Raw genomic sequence first — 22,241 nt, forward strand, 5'->3', positions numbered from 1 at the left:
ATCTTTTGTTCATCTTTGATGTTCCCAGACCATTAAATATTCAGCGAATATAAGTCACATTCTTTAAAACGGGTTAAAATATCAAGTGTAGGTCACAACGTCGTACTGCCTTGTATCGATATATACCAGTCAGCGCATAATACTATTCTGAAGATTCCTCAGAAATGGAAACCTTTGCAGGTGTGTGTAGGAGAGAGCAGAACAGACATGCACAATTCACTTGATTTTTTGCCTAAGAGAAGTCAGGACATGAAAAACCGCCACCTCTTGCACCTGAAAGCCATTGGACAAATTCATCCTAAGTGTAATTTAATTGATTGCGGTACACTGCTGTTCAATCAACTGCAATAAAGTTAATTGAACATCCCCTAAGAAATGTGACTTCAGCCAAGTGATTCAAAATAGTAACAGGTACTGATTAATGGCGACAATTATTTTTAATAGGAATGGGTCCAAGTAATTGAGTGATGTTGAAATGTTCTGTATAAGATACTCTCATGAGGACAGTAGTTACTTGCTTTCAACAGCTTTCAGACCAGATATAAGTATACAAAATGCAAAATTTTAGATTAAAATGCTAATTGAACATGGTTCCACCTTTTAAACCATGACACGGGTAGGACATGAACAGCAGCCTTCAACTCTTCTGCTTTTCTTACAATGTATGCTATCAATTTTGACCTTGAACTTAACCATTGCATTCTGTACAGAAACAGTAGTGTTGTTTGTGTTATTTGGCAATGTTTTTAATGGGACAATATAAGACATTATTGAGAAAACATTTTAATACATTATTCCATTGCTTATTTTTCCTTGTAAGGCTGGATTATTATTGAATGCCCTTAATTAAATCTGGGGATAAGGGGAGTTCCATTAAAATATCCGGTTGTGTTTTCTTGTTATGCTGTATTTGTTTGCATATGTATGTACATGGTGACATGAGCAAAATTCATGGCTTGGCTCTAATGTAGAATGGTCAGGGCTTTTACAGTTTTTAACCAACGTTAGGATCAAATATTTTGTTGCTGAACTTAAAGTCCCAAACATTTTCCACTGCCCATGCGTAAGTAACTCTCTTGGGTACTCACAAATGTCTGTGCTCCAGGTCAACAACTGTGAAGAAGGGGGTGGTGTGGCCATTCCCCACTTGCATCTAGCAGGTTATTAGAAGAAAAGGAGTTGTGCATTTCTCTTGAGAGAGGGCAGACACTGACATGGGTGCAGTGTAGGCTGGGTGAAATACAGGTGAACATACGACCATCTCTATAAGCTAGTTTGACTAAAGTTAGACACACAAAAAAAAATAAGCTGGCTTTGAAGTGCTGGCCAGCTGTTGTTCTTCATTCGGGTTTTAGAGTCTTTGTCATAATAGATTATTAAAAGGCTTGTGTAGCCAAGACAGAACGTTACTCCCACCTGATCTTTTTGTAGAATGTATGGAGAGTAGGGGGAAAATAGCTATTTAGGCTATTGGCAGTTTGGCACAGGAAAAAAGGATTAGTATAAACTAGCCACACCTAGGATGGCAATTGGGGAAAAAAAGATCCTTTTCAGAGGTTCTGGGCCTAGCAGGAATAACAGGGACAAGAAATCTAAGAAGCTCTAAGATGGAGCTTGGCTAAATGTGAAGAAACAAATTATGTGATGCAGTTGCCATGACAACAAAGGAGTCTGGAGTTTATGATCTGAGATGCCTCTTCATTGCAATGCTTCTGTCAGAAATAGATGTTCCTAAGCGCAGCTGAAGGTTTGCAATACTGGTGCTACTCAAGAGGATAAAGAGATGCAGACTAAAGCCTTCCTCAACAGCGTGGCTCAGCTGTCTCTAGGCAGAGACCGGATTTGTGCTGCAGCTCAGAAAACGACAGTTTTGCCACTTCTAAATCTACTGAAGGAAAAGTCTGCCGCCTGGCTGGAGCAGCCCTGCAGATCCCAGGTTTCACCAGGGAGATGGCACTTCTGCCTGTCCCACTATGCTTGCTGGGAGCAAGCACAAGGCAGCACTCCTTCCCTTGCCATGGGAGCTGCAAGAGAAAAGGCACAATATTTCCCCATATGCAAATAGGGGGGAGTGTGGTGACAGGATGAATTAGAAAAGCTGACGACATAGTATCTGCACAGGGGGTTTTCCTGTAGATATCTTACATCTTGTGTGTTCACCGTGACATGTGCAAAGAAATTTGTACTGTGGCAATGCTACTAAAGATTTTGATACTTTTCTTGTAATTTATATGTACCTCTTTTTCTGAAAGGCTGTAGTTACTTACTTATGATACTTTTTCTTTTGAAGAAAACCCCACAGAATCACAGAATTGTTGAGGTGGGAAGTCATCTCTGGAGATCACCTAGTCCAATTACCTGCTCAAAGCAGGGTCAGCTACTACATGTTGCCCAGGACCACGTCCAGTTGGGCTTTGAATATCTCCAATGATAGAAACTACACAACAACTCTGAGTAACCTGTTCCACTGCTCAACCACCATGATAGTGAAAAACAAAAATTTTTTCCAATGTTGAAGTGGAATTTCCCGTGTTTCAGTTTGGGCCTGTTGCCTTTTGTCCTACCACTGACTACCGCTGAGAAGAGCCTGGCTTCATCTTCTCTACAGCCTCCCATGCATTAAGGCCACCAATCCAGGCAAATCTATGAGCAAGTGGATTACTCATAAAAATTTACTAATGCAGGATTTCAGCTGGAGTTCCCACATGTTTGTATCCCTGCTTCTGTGAAGCCTTTTATGTTTTGTTTTTTTTTAAATAGTGCCTTTTAGGTCAACAGGGTGCATGAAGTCTCTGAAGCATCTTTTATACTGCATTAGATTAAATGGGATATGGTCAAATACCAGTAACAATCAGAGGTGTTTGTGCTGGAGATCAGAATTTAAACTGACTTCCTATTGGTATTAGGTGCTTTTCAGGAATTTTCCAGAGAGTGTTCCAAGGCCTGTTTTGGGACCACATAAATGAATAGTTGAGTCCCAGTGGACTGAAGCCGTCTGTTTTTGTCTGTTTAAGCTTCTATGATATGATGTGAGTAATTGGATTTACAGATACAAATTCATAAATTAATTTCCATAAGGGACTCATATATTACATTAGTACTTTCTATTTTAATTTAAGACACAGATTAAACTCACGTGCCAGCTTTTTCAGACAATGAATCTTGAATTTTTTTGTGGTTAAATGCATTTTGTAAGTACATAAATATCATAGAAATCCAAAACATCTTTTGGGTTTGGACCTTTTTGACTTGCCTCCTCATGTGGATCTCCAAACTCTATCAGCAAACGTATTCATTCAGTCCTTCCCTGTAGTACTCAGGGATAAGTACGCTGCCAACAGAATTTGTTAAAATTTGCTTTGTGCGGAAACCTTTCTAGGGGGACTGTCTGCTTTTGTCTTGTTTGTGAGCCTGTTGATGATGCTGGATTACAACAGAAGGCAAGCACTGGTAAAAGCATTCAGCATTCAGAATTTAGGGGTTTTAATATAAAGCAAATACTAGCATTTTTAACCCTAAATATACTTATAGAGTACAAATTTTGGATATGGTCTAAGTCTCACAGTCTCAGTCTTTGGTCCCTCAAAGAGTTTGAGGCCAGCATAACCCTCGACACCACGAGGAGTTGCTGGTTTCCAGCGAATGAAACATTGCAGCTGACCCCTGGGCTAGCACGGGAGATATAACGAGCGAACGAGTAGCTTCCCAAAGGCTGTGTAGGTCGCTGTGTCTTTCTTTGTGTCCTGTTTTAGTCTGCAGAATCAGAATGCTTCACAGATGGGAAGTTTATACTGGTTTGTGACATGCCGAAACAGTGTTATGTGCACAACCGTGTGGTTACTCTAAATGCAAAAGCGTAATTTGAGCCTACAAAATTACTTGTGTGCTATTTATTTTGCTGGTACAAATTGTAATTGGGTTAGCGTGTGTCAAGTGTTTACAAAAAATGGTGGATTTTTTAAAAAGTGTGTAGGCAGGGGTTTGTAAGTGTGTGTAACAGGTTTGGGGTTTTGTTGTTTTTTCAAGTAGTTCAGTGGATGGGAAGAGCTTGTGAGAAGCTTATTTTGACGGAATGTGTGTTCACAACTGCAAGGTGAATTTATGCACCGTCACACCAATGGTCATTCTGAGCAGAATGATTGAGTTTTGTCTGCTTAACCACTATTGGAAATGATTGACTACATTTTCCACTGGGAGAATGTTTAGATAATGGAGGGATTAGGGTGATGCATTGAAAAAAATTAAGATTTTTTTATTATTATTAATAGAACAAACTCTGGAAAGGTCTCTTTCTCTGGTAGTTTTTTTTCTTTTGCACCTTCCTACGGCAAGGCTGCTCTGGTGAATATGTTCCAGCTCATGCATCTGCTATCCTACAATGTGCAGGTTATTTTATTTTATTTTATTTTATTTTGTTTTATTTTATTTTCTTTTTCAACCTATTGCATAGTTATACATTTCAGAAAAAAGTACTTTTATGAAGCCTGTCCCAATATCCATAAAATCTCCCCCAGCATCTCTAGGACACTCATTAATGCCCTCTTTACAAAAAAAAAAAATCCACATTTTAACATCATAGCATTTGTTCTTTCCTGTTCTAAATCTGCCCATGTAAGTAAACTAAAGACATGTATTTACACAGCGAGAAGTCTGTTTGCAATCAAATTTTGCCTGGTGGTGGGGGGTAGCAAAAGAATGGGGACCCACCCAGCTGTAGCTTCTAGGAGAATTAGGACTGTAAAGAATAATACACTCTTTCATTTTCTTTAAGATATGAAAGTACACATTCATGTGGGGGGCAGAGGGGTAAGTTTAATCTTCAAGAAACAATGTCAAGGTAGTTCTATCTCTAACCTTGCTTCTGAAGTAAATACCAGCTGCCCCACAGGTAGCACAGTGACCAGTCAGACATGTGCAAATGTAATTATACATGAAACAACTAATTTACAATTTTCAATGGCTCTTGCACAGAATCTGTGTGGCTACACTGACTTGCACCTTGCTGTAGTCCTCTCTCTTACTGCGCTGTATTTAAGCTATTTGCCGCCTTTGAGATTACCTAAAATGTCTTTGCAAAAATAGACCAGGAGAGGAGACCTGCTTCCTCTGCTTTGTGCTCTTAGCAATCATCTCATGTTAAATACTGCTTCTTCTCCCTCCTGTGCTCTGGGCTTCGTGCCTTCTGTTACGGTACCCCTTCCAGCTGGAGCACATCTCTTGAAATCACCCATCAAATGACTTTACTGCCTTCCATTCATATTCACTATAAACCAGTTTCTACTTTGTCCTGTTATTTTCGAAATTTCCATTTCAGAAGCTGTTGTCATTCTCAATCCCGTGCGCTTGTCTCTCGTGTTGTCAGTGTTATAAGGTTGCGTGAACAGGAGCGTCTTTTTCTTCGTAAAGTTCAGAAGAAATTTTTTCATGTTGTGGGAGTTCAAGTATCATCTTTTGTATGGAGGGCTCTTTCATGTAGGGAATATTTCACACAGAAAAAAAAAATTTATTATCTGATTGATATTTTACTCTTGGAGACCACATCATTATTTATTCCTGAATGAGGTTTCATTAATTTTATTGGGTTTTGTGGGGTTTAGATGTTGCTGTGTATAAATGCTCAGTAAGGTAAAGTCAGTGGTGGACTTGGGTGTTAGTAAGACTTATGACTGTCAGTTGTTTTTGTCACTGGTTTACTCCATATTTTTGAATCATCTCTTGAGAGAATGGCCATGTTGGAGAGAGAACTATTCACCATTGGTGTTCAGAGCTCTTCATGCAAGGGGAACATCATTGTTGATCACAGTCTCTGTTTTGGAGCTTTAAGAAGGTGTGAGCCCTGGCTGCAAAGCACAAAGTGCAAGCTCCAGAGCACTTTCAGTTTTCCGAGAGGGTGTTGGAGGGAGCAGTGATGTGTCTGCTGTGGTCGGGAGGGTGAGGTCTGGAGACGAGACACAGCGTGTTGCTTTTTGTCTTTGAGAACGAAATGTTTCATGCTCAAGAATATTGCGTTGCTGTAGGAAGCCATGAAATGACAACCATATCAACAACTGATTCCGCCAGCTAGGAGAAAGGAATGACACCTCGTAACTATGCAGAGGGGATGGCAAGTATTGATTGTTTGCTGCCACGTATGAATATTGAGTGTCTTAAACATATCCAGAAGTGTCTGGATTAACCAGCTGTGCGTATGTGGAACTATAGCTGCAAACTGGTCCATCCACATCTCCTCTAAATACTGACCAATGCGTAAGCGCTGCTTTGCTTGCGTTTCATTTGTGTTAGCTGCCATTAGCTGTAACCTCGCTAGTAGTGGTGCAGTCGCTGGGGGCGAAGGCTAGGTAGCAATGTCTCTCACCTGCTGTCCTCAACTCTGTTCAGTGTCAAATTATCCTTTTTCACCAAGTGGTTCATGGAAGGTTATGTTACGTGCAGTACCCAAAAAATGGTGGTGTAGCCATGTGGCTGCTAATACTTCTAGACATTGAAATACAAGGTATTGCACACTACTAGCAAATTATTTTATCTGGAAAAATTCTCTGCTATGGATTTTTCTCATATCTGTCTCCGGCTTGCTCTTCAGTCGTAGTTTTCCTGTCTTGTAACATCATACTGCTCTAAAATACTGTGTACGTGGATTATACAAGTGGGAAAAAGCACAGAGACATGTAGTTTGAAAATCTTGGTGTTCACTACAGTGTTCTTCATTTTAAACTCTTGAAGAACATTTCGTACATAGCCAAAAAGTAAGTTCAGCTTGAGATAGCCCAGACTTCCAGTTTAGAATATTTTTTAAAGACATTGGGTCTGTCAAATCATATTATTTCATAAATTATTTCCAAATTCTCTCAAAGTGCTCAAGTAACTTCTGTCCTGCTGCCCAGTTTTAACCAAATGATGACAAAGTATGGATTTCAAGAATATAAAGTTCTGAGGCTTTTTCTGAGAGTCAGGAAGGGGGAGAGGAGAATCATGGAAATTGTTGGCTGTCCCAAGGGACAGTTCTCCTTGCATTTGGCTTGTTGGATGGCCAGTTGCCATTGATGTAGCATGGAACCAGCCACAGCACATATCTGTTTCTATAATCTATTTTCACCTATTTGTGAAGGACATGGGAAAGAAAGTTCTGTGCAGAAAAGTTTTGGGGAAGAGTCAAAGGAAAGCAGGTTTCCAGATGACACCAAGCTGAGTGGTACGGTTGAGACACCAGAAGGACAGGATGCCATCCAGAGGGACCTGGACAAGCTGGAGAGGTGGGCCTGTGTGAACCTCATGAGGTTCAACAAGGCCAAGTGCAAGGTCCTACACCTGGGTCGGGGTAATCCCCGCTATCAATGCAGGCTGGGGGATGAAAGGATCGAGAGCAGCCCTGCTGAGAGGGACTTGTGGGTACTGATAGACAAAAGGCTGGACATGAGCCAGCAAAGTGCGCTGGCAGCCCAGAGGGCCAACCGTGTCCTGGGCTGCATCAGGAGACGCGTGGCCAGCAGGTCGAGAGAGGTGATTCTGCCCCTCTACTCTGCTCTGGTGAGACCTCACCTGGAGTACTGCGTTCAGCTCTGGAGCCCTCAGCACAAGAAGGACGTGGAACTGTTGGAGCGGGTCCAAAGGAGGGCTACAAAAATGATCCGAGGGCTGGAGCACCTCTCCTATGAGGACAGGCTGAGAGAGTTGTGCTTGTTCAGCCTGGAGAAGAGAAGGCTGCGGGGAGACCTGATTGCAGCATTTCAGTACTTAAAGGGAGCCTATAGGAAAGATGGGGACAATCTTTTTAGTAGAGACAGCAGTGACAGGACGAGGGGTAATGGTTTTAAACTAAAACAGGGTAGGTTTAGGCTGGATATAAGGAAGAAATTCTTTACAATGAGGGTGGTGAAACACTGGAACAGGTTGCCCAGAGAGGTAGTGGAGGCCCCATCCCTGGAAACATTCAAGACCAGGTTGGACAGGGCTCTGAGCAACCTGATCTAGTTAGTGGTGTCCCTGCTTGCTGCAGGGGGGTTGGACTAGATGACCTCTAGGGGTCCCTTCCAACCCTAAACTTTCTATGATTCTATGAAAAAAAGAACTTAAAGTTTTGTGGTGAAAGGTCACAGAAAATATGCCGAAAGATTGGACTGAAGAATAGGAAGAAACACAAATTTGTGCCTGCAAACCAACTTTGCTAGTGTGACTGTTTATAGAACGTCCTGTTAAACGCTTTGCCACTAAAAGAAAAAATATTTTTTTAAAGTTTCAAAGAATGCAAGGACATTTAATACCAAGTACACATGTGATTATTAAATTAATTGGCACAGGTGAAATAGGTATCTGTCTTGCTGATTGTAGAATTTTACCTTCTTCAGCTCGTTTACAAAGCCTAGATGAGATGCAGTAGTCATCTCCCCACTGCCAAAGCTTGAGGTGGAAGCAGGGAGACAGTCTCATCAAATTATTCACACCTGAAAACGTTTTGCTGAATAATATCAGAGTAAAACTATCAAACAAACCTGCTAGAACTCTGATATCTTACTGTTTAATGACCATTTCTGCAGTCATTTGAATTATGTATAAAATATTGAATAAGGTAAAAAGAAATAGCGAATCCGTCACTGAACTCCTAGTTCCTTATAAGCTGTTGGCAATTCCGCTGCTGTTGCTTTGTAATGATGCTACAGTTGTACCCACTGAGGTGCTAAAGACAGTGAAGATCAGGTACTGCTCTGCTGACTTCAGGATTCTTTTGTTACGAAGTATTTCTGTAAACTCTTTGAGTTAAATAATTCTAAATAATCTTCGGGTCTCCTATCAATATTTTTATTTTTGCGATATAAATCTTTTTGGTACCAGCTTCTGTAACTGTGCCTTTTAAACAAAGCTGCTATAAACAGTCATTTACAGGTTCTGTTGCTGAGACAGCTTTAAAAAATGTGTCGTATGGATTTGCTCCTGCTCTAAATGTTAAATATCATTGCACATAACGATGCGAACAGATGGTATACTGCATAAGCTGTTTATCATTTTACACATTTATCACTTTACACTAGTGAAGTGTGCATGTGTTTGATTAATATTAACTTTGGATTTATTTGGAGGTCTCTATTTTTTGACAGCATTAGGAGATATATTCTAATCCATACTGGCTTCCAACCTTAAAATTTAATGCCAGTTAAGATAGAGTAGATGCATTCCGTAGTTCTTAATTGCATGAACTTTTTCGCTGTGGAAAAGAATTACATATTTGAAGTTTTAATACTGGAACAAATTTGGAAGTAAAGGGATAACTCTGCTAAGATGTTTTAGACAGATTAAATATAGATGCCATTGGTCCAGCTAAATAAATATCATATCTTGGAATTAAAATACCAGATGCTAAGAGGGTGTAAAATAAAGCAAAACAGCGACAGTCCTATTCAAATCAATATTCTTTTATATACTCCACCTACAGAATCAGAGAACTTCATATCTGCCTGCTCAACAGGTCTGGATGTTCAGCATGTGTTGCACCTACGTCATTGTATGTGAAACTAAAAAAGCATCTCAAGCTTATAGACATAGTGCACGGACCATACTTGGAGACTTCTGACTGCAGCATTGTATTAAAAATATGGTTTACCAAGATGTTATTTCATCCTAATGCATTTTGTCATAGCTAAAGCTTAAGAAAAGGCAAGATTTTCTTTTGATAGCATGGATGGAAAAAGGATTTCAAGTTGGAGTGGATGTAGTTGTGCTTGTTGTTCTGCTAAATGGCAATAATATTTAATGAGAGATTTTGTTTTAAACTGTAAATTCCTTAGAGTGTGAGATGCCCAGCCTGTCAGAATAAATAGAGCAGGCTAAAAACACTTACTTTTGAAAATGACTGTTCATTTTGGAAGGCACTGAGTGATCTCAGTGAAATATAACTGAGTCAGTTGAATTTTGGATAGAGATCAAATTCCCAGCATGTATTCTGGCAGCATCTCCTCTTCACTGATTCCAGTCCTCAATATCTTTTCTATTCAAATAGCACTTGCAGCACTTCAGTCTTACATGCTGCTATCATTCAGACAACTTTCAGTGACTTCTTATAGATTGAATGAATAAATATATTACTTTTATCCATGCTTATTTACAGTTTTTATGGCAGTGCTTTCTTCTATGTCTATTAATTAATATTATGGAAAGATATATACAGCAAAAATGATGATGTAGCACTAGGCATTACCCAGCGACTATACATTTTGAAATTTAATGTTGCAATGCAGTTTAAAGTTTAATTGGCACAACCATAATAGCTGGTCAGGCTTCGTATAGTTCTCTCCTCTTCTTCCGTGAGGACTCTTTGGGACTGCTATGGGTCTGTTGCCTTTGCTTCCAGGACATCAGATCCAATGCTGCGGAATGAGGAGAGTGCAGATAATAAAAGAATGTCTCTTGAACATGAGAATTTACTTCAGGAGTGAAAATTTTTGTCTCTGGGTGATCTGAGAAGAAAAGCTTCGTAATATCTCATTGGTGATGTTAGAGAGCATAAAATGCATGTAAACATTTGTGGATAATGCAGTCGTGGAAAATGACTGTCATTTAAGAAAATGTTTTTAGTGTATCAAATGCAGAGTTGTAGCACACTAATTGTTGGAAATAAAATATGTAAAGGGAAGGATTTGGTTGAACTCAACTTTTTTTTTTTTTATTTGGTTGAACTCATTAACTTTTTTTTTTTTTAACTAGTAATTATAAGGAAATTGGTTACATATTTCATGAAGAGCTAGCTTTGTTTTCCTGCCAGCTGGATGCTGATTCTTAAATATGTATTTTTATTAAAAGACAGTAATTAGAAATTCTGTGTCTTCCTGTTCTTTCCACCTTCTGTTTTTAAAACTGAAATAACAGACGTTTTCTGCATTTTGATCTAAAATACTATTTTCTTTCTTTGCAGGTTAATAATGAGAATGTAGTGAAAGTTGGCCACAGGCAGGTGGTGAACATGATTCGACAAGGGGGCAATCACCTAGTTCTTAAGGTTGTCACAGTAACCAGGAATCTTGATCCAGATGACACAGCTAGAAAGAAAGGTACATTTTTCTCTTTTCCTAATGGAGTCTTTTTGGTCTTACTCCACAGAAAACAGAGGATGGACACGAAAGTACTGTTTTAAAAATTCTGGTTTCTAGATTTCACTTCTAAAACTTGGAATACTCTTCTGTTGCTAAATTTAGAGTAATATAATTCTGTTGACTTATGCATTAATATATGACCAAAAGGGTAATATTCTCTTGTCATGCTTGCCATGAAATTTCATCTTTATGGATCTTTATACATTTGTATGTTTGAAGATCTCATAGTAAAATTTCTTGCAGCAGTGAGAGACAGAAAGCACAAGGAACAGGTGTTTTATTATTTTCCAGATATACTTGACATGAGGTTATTTTAACTCCTCTTGAAATAGTTGAGAACTTACAGTTTTGCAAAACATGTATTTTAGAAAGGTCCTCTATAAGAATCGGAAAAGTCAGCAATAAGCAATAAGTTTAGACTGAAGTTCTGTTAGAGAAAAAGTACATTTTAGTGGGAAAATTCCTCTAGATGAATTCCAAGTAGAGGGGTTGTTCCAGGCAGGGAAAAATCCCTGCTCCTCCCAGAAGCAGAAGACATGCACAGCTGCTCTTTCTGCCCCTTGGCTGCTGGCAAGCAAGCAGCTGCTCCAAGAGAGGTTAGGATGGTGTCAGGTGCCACAAAGACTTGGGAAAGAATTGTCTGGGTACAAGCAGGAAAAGGGTTTCTTCCAGTTTAAAAGTCTAGAGGGGTTTTTTTTAATATTAACTGTAATGGAGGTTCTGGGTTAACCTGTGTCATAAGACTGAGATACTCACTTAAAAATTTCAGTGTGTTTCCCATCCACCTACCCAAAAAATCCACCACAAAAACTTCACAAAAAAAAAAAAACCCACAACAAACGGAAAAAAAAAAGGAGACTGCACTATTTCCTTCACCTTAGATACCCCTGAGTTTCTCAGGTGTAAAAGCTGCTCTGGGAAGTCATTAGGTCCTCATAATTACCATTAAGCAGAAGAGATTGCTGCTGCTAACTAGCGTTCAGTACAGCAGCACCATGTGTTTGCAAATCCCTCTTCCTCCCACCAGTTTCTTGAACTGTCACTCACAGCCGTCTGGCTCTGCCACATCAGAGCGGGCTGGGACCTGGCACTCGAGGGCTCCCTCTGTCCACGAGTGAAACTTTCTGTCTAAATTGTGAGTGCTCTTGGCATCTGCTGCTTTTTTAAACAAAAAAAATAATGTACCTTGAGGGGAAAAAAAAAAAAGGCTCTATTAAAGTCAGTGATGTCGAGACCTTGTCCTGCGTGATTTTTAGCTTGATAGAATTACTGTTCACAAATTTTAAACAAACCTTTTACCTCTGCCTTTTGGGATGTGTTATATTGGCCTTAAATGATAGTGCTGTTGTATACAACCCAAAGGGAAGCTGCCTGTATAAAAACAAACCCTTTGTTCTTTGTCATCTTTCTGGAGCTTTCTATTGATAATGTGTTTTTTGCCAGAAACACTCAGTTTTGAATCTTGTCCCTTTTTGACGCAAGTTGGTAGCCTTTCGTGTTACCTGGCAATTGCCATTGTGCCTTGGGAGTTGTGTGGAAGGATTTTCTTGCCATCAGTCTCCTTTACGGCGAGGCCAGTGTCAGATACCCAGCCTTGTTTAACAATCCAGGATTTAGTGTGGTTTCCCTCACGGATTTGTTGTCACTTCTCTTGTGTCACTTCTCAGGCTGGAGTTTGTGTGTGCGGTACTTACGCAACCTCCTATCTGGCACTGAACCTGAGCTATATTTTTGCTTTTTTGTGACACTGTCATTCAAGACTCTGTAAGAAGATGGTGGAGCTTAACAGGGAAAGGGTGACGCTGACATAGTGGCTATAGGCGATATGGGAAGAATGTTGTCTGCTACTTTCCTCCATCACTCTATCAAACTGCTTTGCCACCTTTTGTCAAAATGGTGCAGTCTGATGTATAGTATTGACCAAAACACTTAGAAATCCTTGATTTTTGCTGGTGTCCCAGAGCCATTTGTGTTTACTGGAAATCTCCAACTTTCCTACCAGCATTGGCATAATCTTTTCTGATGTTACGCTCCCTTCTGACCGCCAGAAACATTGGTTATCAGGATACTGAAACACCTGCTGGATTTTCGTTTCGGTGCTAGATAATTGCCCTGATATTTTTGGATCATATTTATTCTGAGGATCACCTGTTTTCCCTAGGCTCACCATAACTATTAAGATAAATTTGAATCTTCTTCCTTGTATTTCTCAGATTTAACAGTTTCTTCAAAGATGAAATTAAGCTGGCAGAGATTGGCTGGTCTCCAGGAGATTTTTGGCTATGTACATTTCTTAGAAGGAGGGGCACCACTGCTGTGAGGCACTTTCTCTAGAAAGTCTTTTTTCTACTGAAAAATAGAAGCGCAGTTATTTAGCTTTAAATGTTTCTATGTATCCTGTTACATAAAAGCTTGCTGATGTGTCAAACAACCTACGCTGAAACTAGAAACAGTATAGAAATTCAGTACATGAAAAGCATCTCAGGGTTTTTTCCTCCGCTTGTATGTATGTATTATCACCTTATTTAATGTAGCATATTCTTTTAGATAAATATAAAATAGTGTATGTGAAGATAGTGGTTTAGAGATGTGTTTTTATTTACACTGTATATCCTTCTGTTTAATGCAAAGCTCCACCACCTCCCAAGCGAGCTCCAACCACTGCACTGACCTTGCGGTCTAAGTCAATGACCTCAGAGCTTGAAGAGCTTGGTAAGAAAGTGTTTTTTGACAAGCATGCTGGCTTAATAGAAATGTAAGAAAAAAAAATTTATATATATGTATATATGTTAGATTGACTAAAAGGAACGGCACTGTGTACAGTATATAGAACAGCAAAGGTTTTAAGAATGCTGCATCTTTGGAGAGTTCAAATATGCATGATTCGCATGAATAATTTTTGTTTAAACTTGTGCCTTTACTGCTACGCAAGAGAATGTTGATACATTTTATGCATCATCGAAGTTTGGCACATCTACTAAAAAGTAATGCCGTATCATATTTTGTTAGCTTTGCTTTCTAAATTTTCAGTTTTTCTAATATTGTTTTATTTTAAATTTCTGTGGCCTCTCATTAGTGGATAAAGGTAAGCTGCCAGAAGCTGTTATTAAAAAGCTGACAGTGTTAAAGCAGCTTCAGCTTCAACTTGTTTTCATTAGACTCTGATCTGAAAAAGTGCATATTATGATATCTCTTTGAATTCCGTGCATGATATAAACTTAATTCTTCTTATTATTGCTAATAAAAAATATTGAGCATTCATTCTTTTATTTACAGATTTTAAGAACTGTGATTGTAGATTCCTTTGCTTGATCATCCACATTCTAGATATGCATAATTCTTTGGGAATTTTGGTTTATTTTCTAGAAGTGAGGAAGATAATAGTTCCTTTCTTCCTGGTTGTAATCTGTTAGGTCATTAAAACGTGGAATTTCTGCAGCTAGATTAATAAATATGTTATGAATGGACCATATATACAAAGAGAAAGCCCCAGTGCATGTTTATATATGGCTATTACACTAGAACAGAGTGTTTAGCAAGTGGTGATTGGGTATAAAAACAAACCATGTCCCTCATTGCACAGTAACAGTGTCTATCATACAATAAACCTATTTTTCCACATAACCATATATTGATTTAAATACTTACATTTTGTAATCGTTTTTGTTTCTGGTGTGGACTTACATGAAGGCCAGTTGGAAGGAATTAAAGCCTTGTGGCCACTGTTTTTTCCTCAAAGTCCGTGTTTCCTGGGGCAGATGGACCACGTCTATCCTTTAATGAGTGAAGTCACATAGCTTCAGTGGGAGTTCTTCCCAGCAAAGGGCTGCTGAAGTGTTTACTGTCTTCTCTATGGTATAACGACCAAAATAAGACCAGAAGAAAACAGTCTGATTATTTAGTTCTAACAGATCTCACAAATTTTTATTTTTCTGTGCCAGGAAGTTTAGGAGCCTGACTAAAGGTTTCAGCAGTTTGTGAATGCTCCGTAATTTTTTGTCCAGGATTAAAAAGTTCTTTCTGGAGCCACTTTTTGGGTTTGGGTATTTTGATTTGTTTTGCTTTCATGGAGTGCTCAGAGGTTGTAAAGCTTGGCTGGCTTATCACACACTTTCCTAAGGGGACAGAAATACTTAGGCTGCATTTTTTCCTCTTCATTATCCCTTTCTGCAAATCACTTTCAAACTGAGGGTATTCTTCTATTTCGCTTACTTTTCAATCTTACCTAGCAGATACTGTTCTTAAAGCAGAGGGAAGCAGCACTCTTTTATAGGGGAAAATAGCTTATTAATAGTAGTCAAGACCATCATATTTTAGCTTTCTCACCCCCCTATTCAGGTTATAGTACTTGATCTGCTATTTGTTCTCATCAGCTGGCAGAAACCACTGCAACTCTCGTGACTAGCAGCCATGGGACATACGTCAGCCTTTAAGCACATCTGCCCTCTGGATCTTTATCCAGATGGGACAAATATTATAGTGGCAAATCTTTGCTATTCTGAAGAATAGTCCTGAAGCATGTTCCAGAAGTGAATGTCCCCTAATAAAGTTTTAGTAATACTAGAGCATGGCAGAAAGTTGTCTTCTTTCTAAACAAGACTGGAAATATCAGTTCTGTGGTACTCTGAACGTTTTCCACCCTAGCAAACAATATGACTACAGTTATGAACATCATCTGTGCTCTACCTATTTTAATATTCGTCCTGTAAAAGGGCTATTATCAGAAGGAACAAGAATTCTTAAATTGCACAACAACTGAACAAGCTTCCAAAGAGAAAATGTTCCACTATCATCAGTTAAAAGTTGTCTTCTGACATAAAACACAGATTGTATGTGTGTATTTATATATAATTTACATATCTTTACATGTATATGTGTATATATTGGACACCTGTATGAACTATGAGAACACCCACATTTTTATGTCCATTGAACTATCTAATGAATAAGCATTTGTTTCATAACATACGCGTGCAAACTAAACAGGAAGTATGTGTAGATGAACGCTGTGGGTGTTCTCATCAATACATATGTGTAATCTTTTTCCCGAACTGAAGAAGCTCATGGTCTCAATAATGTCTCGTGGTAAAGAATTCCAAAGGCTAATTATGTGCTGTGTACAGATGTATTTCCTTTTTATTGGTTTTAAATGTGATGCCTTTAATTTTCTTGAATGTCCCTTGTTACGTAATAGAAGAAAATGATAAATAGAAATTCCCCATTTGTTTTCCCTTAGAGTATATATTTTTGTAATTTCTCCTAGCTAAGCTGAAAAACACCCTTTTTGAAAAAATTAATTATACACCTTGCAGTCTTTACAGTCACTTCTTCTGCCTGGCTCTGAACTCTACTTATGGTTTTATTGACATGTTTTTAGCTACTCTGTTCTCCATTATACTGAGCAGACCATCTCAGTCGTTGTCTTTCAAATGAGTTAATCCAAAATATGGCAGATAACGTGTGCTAATGATTCATTTCCACTTCAATCTGCAAAGATTTGAAAGTGCCCTGGTATCATAGTTTGAAAGCCCTGGTATCAATAAGTTGCCCCAATTACTGCTGTAAAAAAATAATTTAGAAAAAAAAAAATGTACGTATATCCCTAATATCCGCAGGGGAGCAATTTTTTCTAGTTAAGCTATAAACCCTGATAAACTGTGCTTTTACCAAGCTGTTTATCTGCTGTAGTTTGATAGATTCGTGCATAGTAGAGGCTAGCAGGGAGAGACTAACTTCTTAGATGGAAGAAAAATGTTTTTGCTCAAAATAACAGACAAGGATTTAGCATATAAAAATTACCTTCAGAATTGATTCACAGTTCATTCCCTTTCTATTTCCAAGCTTCAGTACGGAAGAAGAAGGGTAAGGGGAAGCATTTTGTCTCTTGTTTAACCTGTTTCTCACCTTTCCATAGTGAAGGATAATAACATAATGTAAATGTTGGCATATAGTCCAGTTTATTTTATGGTGTCAAATGTACATTAATTATTGTATATGTTTTTTAGTTATTTGGTTAATAAATTGCAAACACACTAAGAACTCAAAGAAGACTACATTTGAAAATACTCCCCACATTTCTTCCTTTTGTCTCCTTTCCTTCATCTTGCCTTTTTTTCCTCCTTTGTATCCAACTCTTTTCCAAACCCTTCCATATCATCTCCTCGCAGTTACTGTGCTAACTGGCAGCCACAAGACTGTACGTGGCCAGTAACATATCCTCAGTGTAGTCCTACGTTAGTGATTTTGCTTGTCTTCTGAACGGCCAAATGTTACTCCCATAACCACACTGTGTCTGTCTCAGGGAATAGGGATCTTACACACAGCACTCGAACTTTTGACCTGGAGAAATGCTGCTCTGCACAATTTCAAATTTTCAGTATAACATCTTCCACGCTGTCCCGTATGCATGGAGTGCCCTCCCTGAACTGATTCATAAGGCCACCACCTTCTCCTTGAAATCTCTCCTAAAGACCCGCATCCCCTGTGATCCCTATTAAGCAGTCACCCAAGTAACGATGGCTAGGCAGAGGGGCAGGTAGAAATAGTGGTGCTATTTTAAGAGCTTTTCTGAATGTAACCGTATATATATGTATACAAAGTTTGTTTGTGTTTAGCTGTATTTTTCCATACTCCTGTATGTCATTTTGCTTTCTTAGATTGTGAGCTCTCCCGAGCAGGGACTGTGTCATTTACACGTTTTCATGGTGTCTCGCCCAAGGAGGAGCTTCAGACCTCCCTGAGTCCCTGGGTGATAGCTGGCACAGCAGTCTACGGCCCGCTCTTTGACAAAGTTCAATGTCACAGAAAGGAAAGCTAGGCTGTAGGCAGTGTCTTCTCTCAACAGGGAAGCTTTTGCTTTTTAACGTTAAACAGGACAAAATCAGGTTATTTTCCACTCTTTATTTTTCTGCTTTTTCCTGACCTCCTTTCAGGTCGCTAACAGAAGTTCCAGCTAGTGATATTTTCTGTTCTCCATTTAGAGAATATGACAGAATAAAACCCATTGCTACTGGTATTTTTCTGAAAAAATATGTTTTGGCAGCATATGAAAAATCTTTACATTGTTATTGTAGAATCTTCTGTCAACTGAAAATTCTGTTTTCTGGGTTGTAGATGAGGGAGGCATTGAGATGAAAGCAATGGCTTCTGCGGTTCTGTTTGGTTTTGTTGGTTGTCTTTTGCAAGGCGTTCTGGTTCACTGGGAGGATAGGAGAAGGGAAGGACGTAGGCTGTGTTTTTTATATTCAGGACATTTGTGTCTAAAGAGATAGGTAATCAAATCTTTAGGTTCACAGCAGTATGGCGTGGGCAGCATTATCATTTTACTGCAGTTACATAGCACAAATTGCTAAAATGTAAATTGTACCTCATCTGTGCCACTGACTTTCTGCTTGCAGTAGTTGCCTGGCTCGGAGAGATAGCATCCAGCTTCAAAATGTGTGCTTGGAGGGGATGTAAAACTACCTTCTGGGTTTTGCGGACTGTTGGGGAGGGGGAAGAGGCCTTCTTGTTTCTTTTGTGACTTGTAGGTTTTCAAGAACTGTTGAATGAGTGAGTTATGGCAACGTGTAAACCAACAGTTGTGGCAGCAATATTTTGGAGGCAGTACTTAAAATATAATTCTAAATAATTTGTAGTTAGCCCATAGAATAACCAAAATATTCATGTAGCAAACTAAAATGAAGATTTGAAAATACTCTTAAAATAAAACATTGAAAGAAATTTTTTGTCATAATTTTCATCAGCACTACAGAAAATAGATATAGTTTCAGAATTAGTATTTTAAAATAATGAATTTAACTCTGTTCTTAAAAAGGTTAGGTGGCTCACAAAAAGCTTCTTTTTAAAAGATTTTTCCTTTAGTTTTTGTTTCGACTTGTTTATTGATAACTTCTTGTGGGTGGAGAATTTTTAAATTATGTGATGTTTAAGGAACACATCCATAAACTAAAATCTGTTCATGTCTAGATACATGATTTAAAAGTTTCATGCTCCTAAGCTTTTTTTGCTGCCAGGAAACGGGTTTGATTTAGTGAGTAATTTGGGATTTTCAGTGAAAGCTAAAGTGGACAGTGATTAATTTTAAAAACCTAGTATAAAAATCCTCTAAGAGAAAGTATGAAATTGAGGATAAAGCGGGCTACACTTTCACAGTGAAATGGGAATGACGAGATAAATAATTCTGCGTTCATAAATATTACTTTGTCAGTGTCACACAAGTATCAGTTGTAAGCTAGGGGCAGTGGTTGGTTTGTTCTTAGATTTGAAATGGTAATCAATAGAAAATAATCCCTTGATATGTGTTGATACTGATCTTTGGGGTTTGAGGTGGGAGCCAGTACTAAATACAAATGTAGGATTTTCCTCCTTTGAAGACTTCAGATGCTAGTACCACCTCTCAGATACAGAATCACTGTGATACCATCGATGCAGAATGTTGCTACCTGGCATCAAGTCTTAGCGACATTTGAATAGAAAAATATCAGTTGATGGCATTCAAAAGAAATATTATTAGCTCTGTCTGCAATGAGCATTCACACTTCATCCCATTCCTGTTGTCCATTGTTTCAAAGGTGGCACATTCTAATGGCATCTGAAACAATGAAATTGCAGAGCAAATATATATAAATGAATGCCAAACAGCGAATTAGCTTACAGTGTTATGTTATGTTTGAAGAAACCACTGACAGACACGTCTGGGTTCAAAAATCATTTTTTTATTTCACTGTGGTGGAGTTGATGATGGAGATTTGTCTGCAGGAAACAATGGAAATACCATCAAAGCAACTTTTACAGCACTCGCACCGTCGACTCCTTTGATAGTTTCCAGCATCTGCAGTGCTCCTCTGTAGAAAGAACTTTTTCTGATCTTCACCAGACACTGTATTTTAGAAGATGAGAGCAAAAGGCACCAGGCTTAATGAAGAATTCTTGAAGGGCATGCTTGTAAGTAATTGATTTGCATTACGTATTTGTAATTCTAATGAGACAGCAATATAATAAGAAGATAAAGGTTGTCATCAGGTTGTCATTTTTCACAAGCATAAAGCAGTGGCTCTGGGTGGAATTTGTGAAGTATACACGTGAAAAAATATGGGCCCCATCTTTTTGTTGGAGTAGCAAGGTCACAGGTTTTATGACTTGTAGTCTAACTTGTGGGGAGTGTACAGCAGTGTAAGCAGCTATAGGATTAGGACCATGCCTACAACATGCGTGCTTTTGAAATGCTTTGTAAGAGAAGAGTATTGAAAGTTGGCACGTTTCAAGGAGAACAATGCTAACCCTCTGTTTTCCACTGAAAAAAAAAGATGGCACCTAGCTGGCAATGTGCTGATTAGCGACTTTTGGCACAGAATCTTAAATTAACAGGTAACTCTCAGGCCTGAACACTTCTTCAGACAAGGGTTTGCGTTGCATGAGGTGGGCAGCTTTAATGTTTTGAAAACACTGGGAATCCTGAGCAGAGGTCAGCTGAGTCTCTGTGTGGGCGTTCTCCTCGTTTACACTAGCATTATTTTGAATTTATCGGTTTATTCTGGAGTATGTAGTGCCCTTTCGTGATACTTGCTTTTCTTTTCTACAGGACAGTAATTGAAAAGGTTTTCCAAACCTTTCTGCTTCAGCCAGACAAGACAATGGTATAAAAGAAGTTGGAAAAGGAATTGTAAGTGTTAAAGAAAATGTGGGGTTTGTAGCATTTGGAAACAGGCAAATTAAATACATTGGCATATGTGAGTGTCGCTTGCTATACTCAGATATTATTAACTGAATATCTAACCACATACTGAAAATCATGAGTGCTTGAGGAACAGAAAGAATTGCATGTGTTTCCCAACATGGCACAGTTAGGGCAGTGGAAAACTTTTTCAACACTTTTAATGTGTTCTCTCTCTCTTTCAGGAGCCAGGGAGATGAAGGACTTATCTCCCTCATCTCAAAACTCCCTTTGCTGCTATTTCTTTTTTTTTCTTCGAATGTTCACATACCCATGTTAATTAATTTCTAATATAATTAAAAATAAATGCTTTTAGATAATTCGTCATAGTTTGTTTGGTTTTTCCCCTCGGTGTGGAAGCGTGAGAGTAAGTGTAAGAACAGAGAAGGCTGCCAGTGTCTTAGGTCCTCCACCTTTCTTTTTGGTTTCTTTCAGTTGATTGTCTTTCTTTTGTGAATAGGCCAAATTTTCAAATGCTGTCTCTTAAACAGAACATCAAATTGCCGCTTAAATTCCACCTGGCTTGCAGGGTAGGAGTGGGTATTGACTATATTCTCTGCTTTGTTTTTGTTCTTAAACAGAAACCACTGTTAGACAATGACCATTCCTCTTTCAAGGTAGGCTGAATTGTAAGGCTTCAGGTTTGCAGGTGCATTTTAAATGCCTGTATAATTATTTCATTAATTGAACATACTGTTAAAGAGCTGGTACTTGAAAATTGTATCTATAGAAAGAATTTGAACTTATCAGTTTTCTGCCTTCCTTAAAATTACTTTTGATGGTGTGATTATAATATGTAAATGTGACTTATATGTACTAATGTGAAGATATTTTCAGCCCTAGAAACACAAATAAGAACTTGTTTCAAGAAAGTTTTGATAGTTCTTTATCGTGAATACATACAAATCATTTTCATACATCATGTAATGGTATTTATAGATACTCAATGTTAAATGATTTAGTCACTAAACAGTTTTTATGTTTTACTGGTTTATTTTACATAATTTTCCCTTTTTTGAATTTTAGTGTACTTTGTAGAGTTTACAGTATCCCAGAGAACATACAAGTTTTTTTACTCATTTTTCATAGAAGGAAAGTGTTTCAAATGGCCCATGTTTTTGACTGTATTGCAAAGCGCTTTTGTTTTTTTCTCATTATGCTAACCACTAAGTAATATTCTCTGCCTGTTGTTTGCAGTATGGTAAATATGCGATTTTGGCATTGTGATTTAAGCACAATCCTGCAAATTGTTCATTGGGAGTGGGGCTGGAAGAAGCTAATTTCAGATCAAAATGTGCTTGTGGTGGCAGATTTATGAGGATTAGCCTAATTGTCTAAATGAAACCTCAAATCATTCCATTTCTGTATGTTTTTTAAACTATACATTTACATGACATAACTGTAGGCTGATCTTGTTGTCTCTTTCCTCTAAATATGATCATAAACAA

At 38.4% G+C, this 22,241-nt stretch overlaps 1 protein-coding gene across 5 annotated transcripts in view; it reads left to right on the plus strand.

Moving 5' to 3' along the window:
• SHANK2 (SH3 and multiple ankyrin repeat domains 2) overlaps positions 1-22,241 on the plus strand; it is a 331,195-nt gene that overhangs the window by 280,519 nt on the left and 28,435 nt on the right. For 4 of the 5 annotated variants that reach the window (XM_075425300.1, XM_075425301.1, XM_075425304.1 and 1 more), the window contains 3 exons: positions 10,901-11,036; positions 13,710-13,790; positions 16,920-16,940. In XM_075425300.1, coding sequence (XP_075281415.1) covers positions 10,901-11,036; positions 13,710-13,790; positions 16,920-16,940 — 238 coding nt within the window. The remainder of the gene's footprint in view (positions 1-10,900; positions 11,037-13,709; positions 13,791-16,919; positions 16,941-22,241) is intronic. The other variant, XM_075425303.1, reaches the window with a different exon arrangement.

Source organism: Opisthocomus hoazin, chromosome 7 (assembly GCF_030867145.1).
Source record: "Opisthocomus hoazin isolate bOpiHoa1 chromosome 7, bOpiHoa1.hap1, whole genome shotgun sequence".
Classification (NCBI taxonomy): Eukaryota; Metazoa; Chordata; class Aves; order Opisthocomiformes; family Opisthocomidae; genus Opisthocomus; species Opisthocomus hoazin.